The sequence below is a fragment of the Nerophis lumbriciformis genome, linkage group LG25 (assembly GCF_033978685.3).
Source record: "Nerophis lumbriciformis linkage group LG25, RoL_Nlum_v2.1, whole genome shotgun sequence".
Lineage (NCBI taxonomy): Eukaryota > Metazoa > Chordata > Actinopteri > Syngnathiformes > Syngnathidae > Nerophis > Nerophis lumbriciformis.
The window spans coordinates 1,546,743-1,566,285 of record NC_084572.2 but is presented as its reverse complement, the minus strand read 5'-3'; the positions used below and the strand labels follow the sequence as shown (position 1 = coordinate 1,566,285).

Genomic DNA, 19,543 nt, shown 5'->3' with positions numbered 1-19,543 from the left:
CGTCGTTTCAAAATGACTTTTAAAGGACATGTACGTATGTTTCAAAGTGACTTTTATTAAAGTACATGTACGTCTAATCAACGTTGTTTCAAAGTGACTTTTAAAGGACGTATACGTCTAATCAACGTTGTTTCAAAGTGACTTTTAAAGGACATGTACGTATGTTTCAAAGTGACTTTTAGTTTCAAAGTGACTTTTAAAGGACACATACGTCTAATCAACGTTGTTTCAAAGTGACTTTTAAAGGACATGTACGTAATCAACGTTGTTTCAAAGTGACTTTTAAAGGACATGTACGTATGTTTCAAAGTGACTTTTAGTTTCAAAGTGACTTTTAAAGGACACATACGTCTAATCAACGTTGTTTCAAAGTGACTTTTAAAGGACATGTACGTCTAATCAACGTTGTTTCAATGTGACTTTTAAAGGACATGTACGTCTAATCAGCGTTGTTTCAAAGTGACTTTTAAAGGACACATACGTCTAATCAACGTTGTTTCAAAGTGACTTTTAAAGGACATGTACGTATGTTTCAAAGTGACTTTTAAAGGACATGTACGTATGTTTCAAAGTGACTTTTAAAGGACATGTACGTAATCATCGTTGTTTCAAAATGACTTTTAAAGGACATGTACGTCTAATCAACGTTGTTTCAAAGTGACTTTTAAAGGACTTATACGTCTAATCAACGTTGTTTCAAAGTGACTTTTAAAGGACATGTACGTATGTTTCAAAGTGACTTTTAGTTTCAAAGTGACTTTTAAAGGACACATACGTCTAATCAACGTTGTTTCAAAGTGACTTTTAAAGGACATGTACGTCTAATCAACGTCGTTTCAAAATGACTTTTAAAGGACATGTACGTATGTTTCAAAGTGACTTTTATTAAAGTACATGTACGTCTAATCAACGTTGTTTCAAAGTGACTTTTAAAGGACGTATACGTCTAATCAACGTTGTTTCAAAGTGACTTTTAAAGGACATGTACGTATGTTTCAAAGTGACTTTTAGTTTCAAAGTGACTTTTAAAGGACACATACGTCTAATCAACGTTGTTTCAAAGTGACTTTTAAAGGACATGTACGTAATCAACGTTGTTTCAAAGTGACTTTTAAAGGACATGTACGTATGTTTCAAAGTGACTTTTAGTTTCAAAGTGACTTTTAAAGGACACATACGTCTAATCAATGTTGTTTCAAAGTGACTTTTAAAGGACATGTACGTCTAATCAACGTTGTTTCAATGTGACTTTTAAAGGACATGTACGTCTAATCAACGTTGTTTCAAAGTGACTTTTAAAGGACACATACGTCTAATCAACGTTGTTTCAAAGTGACTTTTAAAGGACATGTACGTATGTTTCAAAGTGACTTTTAAAGGACATGTACGTATGTTTCAAAGTGACTTTTAAAGGACATGTACGTAATCATCGTTGTTTCAAAATGACTTTTAAAGGACATGTACGTATGTTTCAAAGTGACTTTTATTAAAGGACATGTATGTCTAATCAATGTTGTTTCAAAGTGACTTTTAAAGGACATGTACGTATGTTTCAAAGTGACTTTTAAAGGTAATGATACCAAGTACAAGAGCGTGTCTAGTCGATACTACTATGATTACATCGATATTTTTTAGCATCACAAAATCTTTTTTCCTTTTTTAAAAATGTATATTATGTTGATAAAGTCAGTAAATACGTCCCTGGACACATGAGGACTTTGAATATGACCAATGTATGATCCTGTAACTACTTGGTATCACATCCACACCTAAATGTGTGGTATCATCCAAAACTAAAGAAGAGAAGAATAAGTGATTATTACATTTGAACAGAAGTGAAGATAGAACATGTTGAAACAGAAAATAAGCAGATATTAACAGTAAATGAACAAGTAGATTAATTATCCATTTTTACAGTTTGTCCTTCATAATGTGTACAAAATAATAGGTGTATAAATGACACAATGTTACTGCTGTTTGTTTACTTACTACTAAAATATGTTCACTATTTTCTTTAAGGACTACACTGCAAAAAGTGAAATCTAAGTAAGATGAAATATGTCAAATAAGGGTGATATTTGCTTATTTTCTGTCTGATAAGATCATTCTTCTCACTAAGCAGATTTTATGTTAGAGTGTTTTACTTGTTTTAAGTGTTTTGCTCCTAAATGATGTCAGTAAGATATTACAGCTTGTTGCTGAGATTTGATGACCTATATTGAGTAAAACATGCTTGAAACTAGAATATCAAGTGTTGCAAAGCTGTGTCATCAACACTCACAAGTATAAAACTACTTTTTTAAAGTCATCATTTCTTATTTCAAGCATGTAAAAAAAAAAAAATCCCCATGTCGAGCGCATATCATTATGTCAAGATAATGGCACTAGCATTTACTTCATTTAAGAATATTTTTCAACATATTGAGCAAAAAGGTCTCTTTTTTTTCTACCAAGAAAAGTGCACTTGTTATTAGTGAGAATATACTTATTTTGAGGTATTTTGGGGTTCATTGAGGTTAGCTAATTTTATGTCATGTCTGTGTCATCATGTTTTGTTTTAGTCATGTTTTGTTTAGTTATTGGACTCTTTAGTTTCTGGCTTTTCACTCCCTTGTCTTGTTTCCATGATTACCCATTAGCGTCACCTGTTCCACGTTTGGACTCATTGTGCACTCTTGTTTGTCACCATAGCAACCCATTAGTTTTCACCTGTCACGTCACGCACCTGTTTCACGTTTTGAGTCACGCACCTGTTTTCGTTAATCATGTCTGTAGTATTTAAGTTCATTGTTTTCAGTTTGTCTGTCTGGTGACATCCCACAATTATGCTCGGCACATTTCTGACACTTGATTTCATGTCCATTGTTCATGCTGCTCCTTTTAGTCCATGCCAAGTAAGTTTTCTTTATTAATGCTATAGTCTTTTGGTTTCATAGTTTGTTCTCCGCCACTGTGTGCGCTTTTCGTTTGTACTTTTTTTTTATATATTAAATAAATCATGTATTTACATTCCCGTCTCGCCCGAGCCAACTTTCCGTTGCATTCCGGAAAAGCAAACACCCAGGACCAAGTCATGACATGTTTTACTTGTTTTGGAAAGTCTTGACAAGCCAAATGTTCTTGTTCTATTGGCAGATAATTTTGCTTAGTTCAAATAAAATACCCCTCATTTTTGTATTTTTTTTCTTGTTTTTGAACACTGACTTTTTGCAGTGTAAATTGCAATAATAAAATGTTTAATGTACCCTAAGATTTTCAGTTAAAATAAAGCCAATAATGCCATTTTTTGTGGTCCCCTTTATTTAGAAAAGTATCGAAAAACATTTTGGTACTGGTGCCGGTACCAAAATATCGGTATCGGGACAACCTTAGTACAAAATATGCATCAAATTAAACTCGCGCTTATTTAAAATAGTATAAAAACTGTTTAACATATATAAAGTGTGGAAACAATGTTGGGGAAGGGGAGGACCTCCAAATGTACACAACTAATAAAATGTTCCACCTCAGGAAAGTAGATTCCAAGCCTTCTTTGCGTGGGTTGGCCACAAGATGGCAGTATTTACACTGCAAAAAGTCAGTGTTCAAAAACAAGAAGAAAAAAATAATACAAAAATGAGGGGTATTTTACTTGAACTCAGCAAAATTATCTGCCAATAGAACAAGAAAATTCGGCTTGTCAAGACTTTCCAAAACAAGTCAAATTAAAGCTGCAAGCAGCATTGGTCGGGCCCGCGTATTTGGCAGGTGCTAGTCCTAAGTGTCCCAAGACTTTTGTTCAGTTTTCGTCATAAGTGTCCCAATACTTTTGTCTACTTTTAGTCCGAATTGTCCCAATACTTTTGTCTAGTGTACCTACCTTGTCTGCATTGTGTGGGCACGCTGGTGCTTCCTGCTTTTAAGCAGCCTTCTTGAAAAAACAGCAGCATCAGCGCAGCGGCTCTTTGAAGGGTCATAAAATCAAAACCGGAGCCGGTATTAAAACTATTTCGATAACTTTTAATGAAAAGGGTTCAATCTCTCTCCTGTGTTAGTTTGAAGCCGAAACGACAAACACGCTCAGAGGAGATAATGTTTGAAGAAAGGTGACCGGTTTTTACAAAAATGTTGTGTTGAAGGGGGAATAGCAAACTTCCTGTAGATTTTTGCTGGGGGTTGTCAATTTATGAAATGTAGGTCTAAGTGAGACCTACGGAGAGGTTTTTGTTTCATGTCTCTCCGACCTTCCCAGTGGGAGTTACAGGCAGTTTTGTCATTTTTTTCTTCCGAGGAGCAGTTTTTTCTCCGTTTTATTCAAAAATTGCTCTAGAGCGCAATTTTTTAATTTGGGGTTAGGTTTTTTTATTAGATCGCAAATTTTGCCAGTCCTGATGTGTGCGTTCAGTTTGGTGAGTTTTGAAGCATGTTAAGGGGGTCAAATTACAGCTCAAAGAGGCAAAAGTGACTGTTTTTAGTACTTTTTTGTCTTGAAGGGGGAATTGCAAACTTCCTGTTGATTTTTGCCCGAGAATATACTATTATGAAATCTAGGTCTAAGTCAGACCTACATAAAGGTTTTTGTTTCATGTCTCTACGACCTTCCTAGTGGGAGTTACAGGCAGTCTAGTTTTTTTTTTCTCCTAGGGGGCGCTAGGAACCTGAGTTTTGAGGTTTGGTTTTTTGATAAAAAGTGTTGCCGTATATTACTGATGTGTGTGTAAAATTTGGTGAGTTTTGAAGTATGTTAAGGGGGTCAAATTACAGCGCAAAGTTGCGGAAGAATAATAATAATAATTAAAGCTGCAAGCAGCATTGGTCGGGCCCGCGTATTTGGCAGGTGCTAGTCCTAAGTGTCCCAATACTTTTGTTCAGTTTTCGTCATAAGTGTCCCAATACTTTTGTCTACTTTTAGTCCGAATTGTCCCAATACTTTTGTTTAGTGTACCTACCTTGTCTGCATTGTGTGGGCACGCTGGTGCTTCCTGCTTTTAAGCAGCCTTCTTGAAAAAACAGCAGCATCAGCGCAGCGGCTCTTTGAAGGGTCATAAAATCAAAACCGGAGCCGGTATTAAAACTCTTTCGATAACTTTTAATGAAAAGGGTTCAATCTCTCTCCTGTGTTAGTTTGAAGCCGAAACGACAAACACGCTCAGAGGAGATAATGTTTGAAGAAAGGTGACCGGTTTTTACAAAAATGTTGTGTTGAAGGGGGAATAGCAAACTTCCTGTAGATTTTTGCTGGGGGTTGTCAATTTATGAAATGTAGGTCTAAGTGAGACCTACGGAGAGGTTTTTGTTTCATGTCTCTCCGACCTTCCCAGTGGGAGTTACAGGCAGTTTTGGCATTTTTTTCTTCCGAGGAGCAGTTTTTTCTCCGTTTTATTCAAAAATTGCTCTAGAGCGCAATTTTTAAATTTGGGGTTATGTTTTTTTTTTTAGATCGCAAATTTTGCCAGTCCTGATGTGTGCGTTCAGTTTGGTGAGTTTTGAAGCATGTTAAGGGGGTCAAATTACAGCTCAAAGAGGCAAAAGTGACTGTTTTTAGTACTTTTTTTGTCTTGAAGGGGGAATTGCAAACTTCCTGTTGATTTTTGCCCAAGAATATACTATTATGAAATCTAGGTCTAAGTCAGACCTACATAAAGGTTTTTGTTTCATGTTTCTCTGACCTTCCTAGTGGGAGTTACAGGGAGTCTAGTTTTTTTTTTTTTCCTAGGGGGCGCTAGGAACCTGAGTTTTGAAGTTTGGTTTTTTGATAAAAAGTTTTGCCGTATATTACTGATGTGTGTGTAAAATTTGGTGAGTTTTGAAGTATGTTAAGGGGGTCAAATTACAGCGCAAAGTTGCGGAAGAATAATAATAATAATAAAACCTTAGAAATTCAATAGGTCCTTCGGGAGTCCTTTTGCAATGGGCCATGCGGGCCCTAATTAGCTAACCTCAATGAACCCAAAAATACCTTAAAATAAGTATATTCTCACTAATAACAAGTGCACTTTTCTTGGTAGATAAAAAAGAGACCTTTTTGCTCAATATGTTGAAAAATATTCTTAAATGAAGTAAATGCTAGTGCCATTATCTTGACATAATGATATGCGCTCGGCATTACATTTCTTGAAACCAACAAACTTATACTAAAAACTAATTTATTGTTCTTAATGGAAAGGCAACAAGGCAAGCGCTTGTTACTCTCGGGGTCTCCTAGCCGCTCAGGCAAATCATATTGTCTAAAAATGCATTTTTCCATGGATAACATGACATCATCGCGCCAAGTGCGTGCTCTTTCAGTCAATTAGTGTGCATATATACAGCCCGGGCCCCCGGCCAAAATGTTTTTATTCTAATTTTGAGGAATTTATCTGAATGTGCATGAACTATTTCTGTTCAAAATAGTTAGAAATGTCAAATGTTTAAATATTAACTGTCAGTTTACTGTACTGTGCCAACTGTACTACTATATGAGTACATATTTTCTATTGTTTCATTGAAAATAAAACAGCAAAGTCCATTTGGCTGTCATCTGTTTTAATTATGAGACACAATTGTGTCAAAGTCATGATTTTTTATTTCATGCTTGAAATAAGAAATGATGACTTTAAAAAAGTAGTTTTATACTTGTGAGTGTTGATGACACAGCTTTGCAACACTTGATATTCTAGTTTCAAGCATGTTTTACTCAATATAGCTCATCAAATCTCAGCAACAAGCTGTAATATCTTACTGACATCATTTAGGACCAAAACCCTTAAAACAAGTAAAACACTCTAACATAAAATCTGCTTAGTAGAGATGCGCGGTTTGCGGACACAACCGCGGAGTCCGCGGATTATCCGCGGATCGGGCGGATGAAATTTAAAAAAATAAGATTTTATCCGCTCGCGGGTCGGGTCGGGCGGATTAATTAGATTTTTTTATTTTTTATTTTTTATTTTTTTTGCGGGTGTCAGTTAAACCAATTGGTAAATATATATACATAGTTAAATGTTGTTACCCACATACGAAAAACGAGCAGGCACCTGCAGCATATGCCACAACAGAAGAAAAAAAAAAAAAAGAGATGGACACTTTTACGGAGCGGAGAAGGGACGCCTCGCCGGGGTCCGGGACCGAGGCCCCTTCCCCCGAGAGGGCCCCACCGGGAGCCGTAGCTGAGGCGATCCGCGAGAAGGGCCCGACGCACGTCCAGGGTCACCACCGCGCCCACCGCACCGACACCCCGCCTCATCCGCTTTCGCCGCGGCCGGCGTCACGCGCAGCAGGTAAGCAGCTTACCTGCCCGCCACCCCCGTGGCCGGGGGCTCGTAACATGGGTCACTCCGCGCGCTCCGCCCGCGCAGCTTACCTGCCCGCCACCCCTGTTGCCGGGGGCGCGTAACAGGGGTCACTCCGCGCGCAGTGCGCTCACGAAAGGGGTGGGGCTCACCCTGGTTGATATAGAGAGCAGGACGGTGGCCATGGAAGTCGGAACCCGCTAAGGAGTGTGTAACAACCCACCTGCCGAATCAACTAGCCCTGAAAATGGATGGCGCTGGAGCGTCGGGCCCATACTCGGCCGTCGCCGGCAGCGAGACGCGCTTGGAGGTGCGCTCAGCGCGGCTCCCATATGATTGCGCACTGGTGTGCGTCTGGGTCGTGACAGCGTGGCACGCGCAAGTCTGTGCTGCGTTGGATCAGTCTCCTTTCTTTAACAGGCAAAAGCTTTATAACCTCACCATACCTGCCAACTTTTAAATCAGAAAAACCTAGTAGCCAGGGTCCAAGGGCCGCAGGCCCCGGTAGGTCCAGGACAAAGTCCTGGTGGAGGGTTCAGGGCTTCGCCCCCCGACGCAAAATGATTATTAGCATTCAGACAGGTTAAAATGTTGCTAAAACCATCACTTTTCTATCAGTCACAGTGACTTTTCAAAACAAAAATATTACAGCAAAAATCATATGGGTTGATTGACATGTTTATTCTGTAAGCTAACTTCAATAGTTTGAAATTATTTTGACAGTTAATGCCAGTTATCCTGTCAACCTTTCACAAGACTTCAATTTGTTCATTGAAAGTATAAATAGTATAAACACTTTTAACAGTATGTCGTGCTGTGAAATACAGCCGACAGGATTGCGCACCAAACACGAAGCAAGGCCAAAGCGCATGCGGTGCAGGAGAACAAAGGACTTCTTTCATTTAAGGTTTGTGATAAACCATCAAACTCATTCGTTAAAAGGACTCTATAGTAATATAAAGCGAATTTTTCTGGACATTATCATGCAAGAAAAGTTTATTTTTGGGACCGCGATCACCGCGTAATGATTTTTAAAGGTTGCATTACAAACATTTAACTGTCCCATGTGATCAGCCAGTGCGATTGGAAGTCCATGCTCAATTATTGCCTCCGTAAATAAAACTTCGGCATTTATCACATCCAAAGAATCTGTTTGGGCGACGAAAAACGTTGAAAGTTTTCCACTTGTATCGCTAGCAACGGCATTAGACTTGTGTTTTTTTGTCCCAACGTGGTCTTTTACATCGCTAATTCCTCCGTGTCCGATCGAAAAATCTTGTCTGCACAAGGTGCAATTCGCGTAGTTTTCACCCTTTTTTTAAATTTTTTATTAATATTAGATATATAACAACGGGCGGATGGCGGGCGGGTGCAGTTCTGATTAAACGTTACATCGGGTGGATGGCGGATGGTTGACGACTTTCTGACGCGGTTGCGGATGAAATAAATTGCCTATCCGCGCATCTCTACTGCTTAGTGAGAAGAATGATCTTATCAGACAGAAAATAAGCAAATATCACCCTTATTTGACATATTTCATCTTACTTAGATTTCATTTTTTGCATTGTAGTTACCTCCCCCAGCAACAAAAAGGCCTGTAATGCTTTGAGGATGAGCTTTTTCCACCAATGAGAACGTGCTGTCATGTTTACTTTCAAAGCGGCGCCTTTATCAAAAATACGGTGCAAATAATAAGCAAGTGCTGTGATATTTTGATGCTACGACATCAAAGAGCGCCCCCAGAGCACAAGACGAGCGTTCCACACCACATTGCTAGCATTAGCTGTAGCGAGCTAACTAGCCCAGCCTGTAGTAGTCCTAAGCGGCCTACAAGCTACGGTGTACCGGTTGAGACGCATAATAGATTTAGCTCTTTAGCTAGTCCTACACACCAGTCTACCGGGCACCACACCTTAGTCATAGGGGACTCCATCACCCGAAACATAAAGCTTAGCAAACCAGCCACAATTAAGTGCATCCCTGGGGCCAGAGCACCTGACATTGAGGCTAATCTTAGGGAGCTAACTCGCAACAGGCCTAGTAAACACGTACGACAGGCTAATCGTACCACTAGTTATGCGAATATAGTTGTACACGTTGGCTCCAATGACACTAGAATGAGACAGTCAGAGATTACACAGAGAAACATAGCCAGGACTTGTGATCTCGCTAGAAAGATGTCCAGGCATCGAGTAATTGTCTCTGGCCCCCTGCCTGCGAGAGGCAATGATGAGAGATATAGCAGATTAGTCTCGCTTAACAAGTGGCTGGCTAGCTTCTGTAGACAACAGGGACTAACGTTTATTGATAATTGGCCCTCTTTCTGGGGCAAACCAGGCTTGCTGATGAGAGACGGCCTTCACCCTAACCAGGAAGGCGCCATCATCCTGTCTAAGAACATAGACTACTGTTTAAGTCACATTTGACTAACTACACTAGAGCAAGCCCGGTCACAGGCAATTACAGAGCCTGCTAGTCCGGGTGAGGAGTCAGTTAAGCTAGAACTAGCCAGCACCAGGCTGGATAATTCCTGTACGCATAGCAATTTTCTTAGAATAACACACAACTCACATAATGTGTTTTCTGTTGTGAATGTGTCCGGGGTAGATATGCATTCTACTGAGGTGGCAAATCATGATGCGTTCAGTCGATCGCAGCATCAAGCAAACAATCTGAAAATTCCCGTCGTATCAATTCCTAGATATGGTCGAAACTATTTAAAGTGCACTACGTATAATAAACGCAACATTATTAATATTTCTACTACGGATAATTTAAACAAAAACTCGTCAAAACAGACCAATACTTATAATATGGGCTTTTTAAACATAAGATCATTGTCTCCCAAGACGTTATTAGTTAATGAGGTCATTAGAGACAACAATCTTAACGTCATCGGTCTGTCCAGAGTCGGGACCCGGGGTGGACCGCTCGCCTGTGCATCGGCTGGGAACATCTCTGCGCTGCTGACCCGTCTCCGCTCGGGATGGTGTCCTGCTGGCCCCACTATGGACTGGACTCTTACTATTATGTTGGATCCACTATGGACTGGACTCTCACAATATTATGTTAGATCCACTATGGACTGTACTCTCACTATTATGTTAGATCCACTATGGACTGGACTCTTACTATTATGTTAGATCCACTATGGACTGGACTCTCACTATTATGTTAGATCCACTATGGACTGGACTCTTACTATTATGTTGGATCCACTATGGACTGGACTCTCACAATATTATGTTAGATCCACTATGGACTGGACTCTCACAATATTATGTTAGATCCACTATGGACTGTACTCTCACTATTATGTTAGATCCACTATGGACTGGACTCTTACTATTATGTTGGATCCACTATGGACTGGACTCTCACTATTATGTTGGATCCACTATGGACTGGACTCTCACTATTATGTTAGATCCACTATGGACTGGACTCTTACTATTATGTTGGATCCACTATGGACTGGACTCTCACACTATTATGTTAGATCCACTATGGACTGGACTCTCACTATTATGTTAGATCCACTATGGACTGGACTCTTACTATTATGTTGGATCCACTATGGACTGGACTCTCACAATATTATGTTAGATCCACTATGGACTGGACTCTCACTATTATGTTAGATCCACTATGGACTGGACTCTTACTATTATGTTAGATCCACTATGGACTGGACTCTCACTATTATGTTAGATCCACTATGGACTGGACTCTTACTATTATGTTGGATCCACAATGGACTGGACTCTCACACTATTATGTTAGATCCACTATGGACTGGACTCTCACTATTATGTTAGATCCACTATGGACTGGACTCTTACTATTATGTTAGATCCACTATGGACTGGACTCTTACTATTATGTTGGATCCACTATGGACTGGACTCTCACACTATTATGTTAGATCCACTATGGACTGGACTCTCACTATTATGTTAGATCCACTATGGACTGGACTCTTACTATTATGTTGGATCCACTATGGACTGGACTCTCACTATTATGTTAGATCCACTATGGACTGGACTCTCACTATTATGTTAGATCCACTATGGACTGGACTCTTACTATTATGTTGGATCCACTATGGACTGGACTCTCACTATTATGTTAGATCCACTATGGACTGGACTCTCACACTATTATGTTAGATCCACTATGGACTGGACTCTCACTATTATGTTAGATCCACTATGGACTGGACTCTTACTATTATGTTAGATCCACTATGGACTGGACTCTTACTATTATGTTGGATCCACTATGGACTGGACTCTTACTATTATGTTAGATCCACTATGGACTGGACTCTTACTATTATGTTAGATCCACTATGGACTGGACTCTCACTATTATGTTGGATCCACTATGGACTGGACTCTCACTATTATGTTAGATCCACTATGGACTGGACTCTCACTATTATGTTAGATCCACTATGGACTGGACTCTTACTATTATGTTGGATCCACTATGGACTGGACTCTTACTATTATGTTAGATCCACTATGGACTGGACTCTTACTATTATGTTGGATCCACTATGGACTGGACTCTTACTATTATGTTAGATCCACTATGGACTGGACTCTTACTATTATGTTAGATCCACTATGGACTGGACTCTCACTATTATGTTGGATCCACTATGGACTGGAGTCTCACTATTATGTTAGATCCACTATGGACTGGACTCTCACTATTATGTTAGATCCACTATGGACTGGACTCTTACTATTATGTTGGATCCACTATGGACTGGACTCTCACTATTATGTTGGATCCACTATGGACTGGACTCTCACACTATTATGTTAGATCCACTATGGACTGGACTCTCACTATTATGTTAGATCCACTATGGACTGGACTCTTACTATTATGTTGGATCCACTATGGACTGGACTCTCACACTATTATGTTAGATCCACTATGGACTGGACTCTCACTATTATGTTAGATCCACTATGGACTGGACTCTCACTATTATGTTGGATCCACTATGGACTGGACTCTCACTATTATGTTAGATCCACTATGGACTGGACTCTCACACTATTATGTTAGATCCACTATGGACTGGACTCTCACTATTATGTTAGATCCACTATGGACTGGACTCTTACTATTATGTTGGATCCACTATGGACTGGACTCTCACTATTATGTTAGATCCACTATGGACTGGACTCTCACTATTATGTTAGATCCACTATGGACTGGACTCTCACAATATTATGTCAGACCCACTATGGACTGGACTCTCACTATTATGTTAGATCCACTATGGACTGGACTCTCACTATTATGTTAGATCCACTATGGACTGGACTCTCACTATTATGTTAGATCCACTATGGACTGGACTCTTACTATTATGTTGGATCCACTATGGACTGGACTCTCACAATATTATGTTAGATCCACTATGGACTGGACTCTAACTATTATGTTAGATCCACTATGGACTGGACTCTTACTATTATGTTGGATCCACTATGGACTGGACTCTCACAATATTATGTTAGATCCACTATGGACTGGACTCTCACTATTATGTTAGATCCACTATGGACTGGACTCTTACTATTATGTTGGATCCACTATGGACTGGACTCTCACAATATTATGTTAGATCCACTATGGACTGGACTCTCACTATTATGTTAGATCCACTATGGACTGGACTCTTACTATTATGTTAGATCCACTATGGACTGGACTCTCACTATTATGTTAGATCCACTATGGACTGGACTCTTACTATTATGTTAGATCCACTATGGACTGGACTCTTACTATTATGTTAGATCCACTATGGACTGGACTCTTACTATTATGTTAGATCCACTATGGACTGGACTCTTACTATTATGTTGGATCCACTATGGACTGGACTCTAACTATTATGTTAGATCCACTATGGACTGGACTCTTACTATTATGTTAGATCCACTATGGACTGGACTCTGACACTATTATGTTAGATCCACTATGGACTGGACTCTCACTATTATGTTAGATCCACTATGGACTGGACTCTTACTATTATGTTAGATCCACTATGGACTGGACTCTTACTATTATGTTAGATCCACTATGGACTGGACTCTCACTATAATGTTAGATCCACTATGGACTGGACTCTTACTATTATGTTGGATCCACTATGGACTGGACTCTCACAATATTATGTCAGACCCACTCGACATCCATTGCTTTCGGTCTCCCCTAGAGGGGGGGGGGGTTACCCACATATGCGGTCCTCTCCAAGGTTTCTCATAGTCATTCACATCGACGTCCCACTGGGGTAAGTTTTTCCTTGCCCTTATGTGGGCTTTGTACCGAGGATGTGGTTGTGGCTTGTGCAGCCCTTTGAGACACTTGTGATTTAGGGCTATATAAATAAACATTGATTGATTGATTGATTGATTCCAGCATCCCTGCGCTCACCGTACTCTCCAAAGGTGAGCAGCGTCCACTGCTTGTGCTCCACCACTCTGGACGCCACTTTGACCGCCAGCCAGATGACCAGCATCCCTACTGTGGCGTCCAGCAGGAAGTTCATCAGGTAGCTAGAAAAAAGAAAAAAAAAAGAGGATTATTATCACGATTTGATTTATGGAGTAAAACAAAACGGAGGCGTTAACTGACAGCGAGCACGGGTCCTCCTTGGTGAGCGTGGACAGAAAGACGTTGGCGAAGTGGATGAAGAGAGCGCCGATGGCCTGCTTGGATGTGTCGTAAAACCTGCGAGGGATTCAACATTTTGTCTCACTTTCTTACGCAACATCACATAAGACCAATCTGACATGTTGCTAACGGTAACCATCGAGTGTCCCAGTACAACTACATTTAAAAATGTCATTTTGTAGTACTAACCTATTTATTATTAACAACCTGGAATAGACTTAAGTTGTCTTTAAGTTGAAATAGAGTGGTAATTGTGTTTTACTGGTGACACCTAGTTGCCACAATGACTCATTATGTCATGTCTGTGTGATCAGGTTTTATTTTTGGACTTTTTGTGCACTTTTGTTTTGTTTTGTCACCATAGTTACCCATTAGTTTCACCTGTCATGTCACGCACCTGTTTTGAGTCACGCACCTGTTGTTAATCATGTCCATAAGTATTTAAGTTCATTCATTTTCTGTTGTTCGTCCTGACGACCTCACACCACATTTATGCTCTGTTCATTCCTCTAAGATCCTGCTTCATGTCCCTTGTCAAAGTAAGTTTTGGTTCCATGTTTATAGTCTTTTTGTTTTTCATAGTTTGTTCTCCGCCACTGTGCGCGCTTTCATTTATTCCTTTTTTTTTGATAATAATAAATCATGTACCTTAATTCCCGTCTCGCCCGTGCCAACTTTCCGTTGCATCCTGGAAAAGCAAACTCCCAGGACCAAGTCTTGACACATTAAGTAACAGCAAGTCAAATGATGCGGACACGCTTGTTACTGGATACTGTCTAATGCGCGTCTGCCTTGGAGACTTTGTATGCACAAGTAATATGCAACTAGAACTATTTGATACTTGTTTATTTTGACAAATGTGCTGCTTTAGACGGCAATATTGTTCTAGTAAGGACACTTATGACGCATGTCTAGCTTGTGTGCTTAGCTGTTGTGTAGCTGCTGTCTCCATACAATACAGATATTAATCTGATATGTCAGCACAAATCATAACAATTCAATTAAAACATTTAATTTTGTAGTGTGGAACGTTTCGATCAAGTGAAGTTAGTCAAACGGAGAACAATGCTAGGTAAGAAAAACACTAACTTATTTATTATTAACCACCTGGAATAGACTTAAGTTGTCTTTAAGTTGAAATAGAGTGGTAATTGTGTTTTACTGGTGACACCTAGTTGCCACAATGACTCATTAAGTAACAGCAAGTCAAATGATGCGGACACGCTTGTTACTGGATACGGTCTAACGCGCGTCTGCCTTGGAGACTTTGTATGCACAAGTAATATGCAACTAGAACTATTTGATACTTGTTTATATTGACAAATGTGCTGCTTTAGACGGCAATATTGTTCTACAAGTCAAATGATGCGGACACGCTTGTTACTGGATACTGTCTAATGCGCGTCTGCCTTGGAGAGTTTGTATGCACAAGTAATATGCAACTAGAACTATTTGATACTTGTTTATATTGACAAATGTGCTGCTTTAGACGGCAATATTGTTCTACAAGTCAAATGATGCGGACACGCTTGTTACTGGATACTGTCTAACGCGCGTCTGCCTTGGAGACTTTGTATGCACAAGTAATATGCAACTAGAACTATTTGATACTTGTTTATATTGACAAATGTGCTGCTTTAGACGGCAATATTGTTCTACAAGTCAAATGATGCGGACACGCTTGTTACTGGATACTGTCTAACGCGCGTCTGCCTTGGAGACTTTGTATGCACAAGTAATATGCAACTAGAACTATTTGATACTTGTTTATTTTGACAAATGTGCTGCTTTAGACGGCAATATTGTTCTAGTAAGGACACTTATGACGCATGTCTAGCTTGTGTGCTTAGCTGTTGTGTAGCTGCTGTCTCCATACAATACAGATTATTAATCTGATATGTCAGCACAAATCATAACAATTCAATTCAAAAATGTCATTGATCAAGTGAAGTTAGTCAAACGGAGAACAATGCTAGGTAAGAAAAACACTGACCTATTTATTATTAACCACCTGGAATGGACTTAAGTTGTCTTTAAGTTGAAATGGAGTGGTAATTGTGTTTTACTGGTGACACCTAGTTGCCACAATGACTCATTGAGTAACAGCAAGTCAAATGATGCGGACACGCTTGTTACTGGATACTGTCTAATGCGCGTCTGCCTTGGAGACTTTGTATGCACAAGTAATATGCAACTAGAACTATTTGATACTTGTTTATATTGACAAATGTGCTGCTTTAGACGGCAATATTGTTCTAGTAAGGACACTTATGACGCATGTCTAGCTTGTGTGCTTAGCTGTTGTGTAGCTGCTATCTCCATACAATACAGATATTAATCTGATATGTCAGCACAAATCATAACAATTCAATTCAAAAATGTCATTGATCAAGTGAAGTTAGTCAAACGGAGAACAATGCTAGGTAAGAAAAACACTGACCTATTTATTATTAACCACCTGGAATGGACTTAAGTTGTCTTTAAGTTGAAATAGAGTGGTAATTGTGTTTTACTGGTGACACCTAGTTGCCACAATGACTCATTAAGTAACAGCAAGTCAAATGATGCGGACACGCTTGTTACTGGATACTGTCTAATGCGCGTCTGCCTTGGAGACTTTGTATGCACAAGTAATATGCAACTAGAACTATTTGATACTTGTTTATATTGACAAATGTGCTGCTTTAGACGGCAATATTGTTCTAGTAAGGACACTTATGACGCATGTCTAGCTTGTGTGCTTAGCTGTTGTGTAGCTGCTGTCTCCATACAATACAGATATTAATCTGATATGTCAGCACAAATCATAACAATTCAATTCAAAAATGTCATTGATCAAGTGAAGTTAGTCAAACGGAGAACAATGCTAGGTAAGAAAAACACTGACCTATTTATTATTAACCACCTGGAATGCACTTACCGTATTTTCCGCACTATAAGGCGCACCTAAAAACCACAAATTTTCTCAAAAGCTGACAGTGCGGCTTATAACCCGGTGCGCTTTATATATGGATTAATATTAAGATTCATTTTCATAAAGTTTCGGTCTCGCAACTACGGTAAACAGCCGCCATCTTTTTTCCCCGTAGAAGAGGAAGCGCTTCTTCTTCTACGCAAGCAACCGCCAAGGTAAGCACCCGCCCCCATAGAACAGGAAGCGCTTCTTTTTCTACTGTAAGCAACCACCCGCCCGCGTAGAAGAAGAAAAAGCACGCGGATATCACCGTACGTTTCATTTCCTTTGTGTGTTTACATCTGTAAAGACCACAAAATGGCTCCTACTAAGCGACAAGGATCCGGTTCATGAAAAGACGCAATCTCTCCATCCGCACACGGATTACTATTTCACAGCAACTGATATTCCTGTGAACCGCACTGTGGATACAACGGGAGCACGTACGGTGAATATTCGCACCACAGGGAATGAGAAGTCATCCTTCACTGTGGTTCTAGCTTGCCATGCTAATGGCCAGAAACTTCCACCCATGGTGATATTCAAAAGGAAGACCTTGCCAAAAGAGACCTTTCCAGCCGGCGTCATCATAAAAGCTAACTCGAAGGGATGGATGAAGAAAAGATGAGCGAGTGGTTAAGGTAAGTTTAAGTTTACGCGAAGAGGCCGGGTGGCTTTTTTCACGCAGCTCCGTCCATGTTGATATACGACTCCATGCGCGCCCACATCACGCTGGTTTTAATATATTATTAAAGTTTGACTGACCTATTTGACTGTTTTTTTGACATTCCTTTAGCGCAGTTAGATGCGGCTTACAACACGGGGCGGCTTATAGGTGGACAAAGTTTTGAAATATGCCGTTCATTGAAGGCGCGGCTTATAACCCAGGGCGCCTTATGGTGCGGAAAATACGGTAAGTTGTCTTTAAGTTGAAATAGAGTGGTAATTGTGTTTTACTGGTGACACCTAGTTGCCACAATGACTCATTGAGTAACAGCAAGTCAAATGATGCGGACACGCTTGTTACTGGATACTGTCTAATGCGCGTCTGCCTTGAAGTAAGTAATTAATATGCAACTAGAACTATTTGATACTTGTTTATATTGACAAATGTGCTGCTTTAGACGGCAATATTGTTCTAGTAAGGACACTTATGACGCATGTCTAGCTTGTGTGCTTAGCTGTTGTGTAGCTGCTGTCTCACACCAGTTTAAGCTTTTGTAAAAACAGTTGTTTAAATACAAGAAAAGACCCACCATGTGTGTTTATTGGGTGACGTTGAGGCTGTCCACGTAAAGTGGCTTCAGTACTGCTCGTATCGGAGCTTATTTTGGTTATTTTATTGATATAAGGTCAGAATACTCCTTTTAACTTGAACTATCAATTACACAAAGCTTGGTGTTGAAATATTTCTCACATTTACACCTTTTTTTTTTTTTAAATATCCCCTTGGTGGAAAAAGTTTGGACACCCCTGTTCTATGGGGGCATCGTACCTTCTAATTAGTGTGATATTATTTTTTGTTCTATACACACTAGAGCTGAAACTAACAACTAATTTGATAATCGATTAATCTGTCGATTATTACTTCGATTAATCGATTAATAATCGGATAAAAGAGACAAACTACATTTCTATCCTTTCCAGTATTTTATTGGGGGAAAAAACAGCATACTGGCACCATACTTATTTTGATTATTGTTTGTAAATGTTGCAGTTTATAAATAAAGGTTTATAAAAAAATAAAAATAAAATAGTAGCCTCTGCGCATGCTCATAGCATAGATCCAATGAATCCATGACTAAATTAATCGCCAACTATTTTTATAATTGATTAGTTGTTGCAGCCCTAGTACACACTAGTGTTGTCCCGATACCAATATTTTGGTACCGGTACCAAAATGTATTTAGATACTTTTCGCTACTTTGATACTTTTCTAAATGAAGGGGACCACAAAAAATTGCATTATTGGCTTTTTTTTAACAATAAATCTTAGTGTACATGAAACATATGTTTATTATTGCAATTTAGTCCTTAAATAAAATAGTGAACATACTAGACAACTTGTCTTTTAGAAGTAAGTAAACAAACAAAGACTCCTGGATTAACTCGCTGGAATAAAAAAGACAATATAACATACATCCATAAACATGGACGCATGTGAAAAAGTGCTATATATTTATCTGTACAGTAATCTATTTATTTATTAGGGCCCGCATGGCCCATTGCATAAGGACCTATTGTTTTTCTAAGGTTTTATTATTATTATTCTTCCGCAACTTTGCGCTGTAATTTGACCCCCTTAGCATGCTTCAAAACTCACCAAATTTTACACACACATCAGTAATAAACGGCAAAACTTTTTATCAAAAAACCAAACCCCAAAACTCAAAATTGCGCTCTAGCGCCCCCTAGGAAAAAAAAAACTAGACTGCCTGTAACTCCCACTAGGAAGGTCGGAGAGACATGAAACAAAAACCTTTATGTAGGTCTGACTTAGACCTAGATTTTATAATAGTATATTCTCGGGCAAAAATCAACAGGAAGTTGGCTATTCCCCCTTCAAGACAAAAAAGTACTAAAAACAGTAACTTTTGCCTCTTTGAGCTGTAATTTGACCCCCTTA

At 39.3% G+C, this 19,543-nt stretch overlaps 1 protein-coding gene across 2 annotated transcripts in view; it reads right to left on the bottom strand.

Annotated features, from left to right (window-relative positions):
• Positions 1-19,543, bottom strand: part of tmem110l (transmembrane protein 110, like) — a 52,627-nt gene that overhangs the window by 15,451 nt on the left and 17,633 nt on the right. For both annotated transcript variants that reach the window (XR_009817667.1, XM_061983549.1), the window contains exons 3-4: positions 13,926-14,021; positions 13,725-13,846 (exon numbers count right to left, since the gene is read on the bottom strand). Coding sequence is in view for 1 of the 2 variants with exons in the window: in XM_061983549.1 (XP_061839533.1) it covers positions 13,725-13,846; positions 13,926-14,021 (218 nt within the window). In the remaining variant the exon portion in view is untranslated. The remainder of the gene's footprint in view (positions 1-13,724; positions 13,847-13,925; positions 14,022-19,543) is intronic.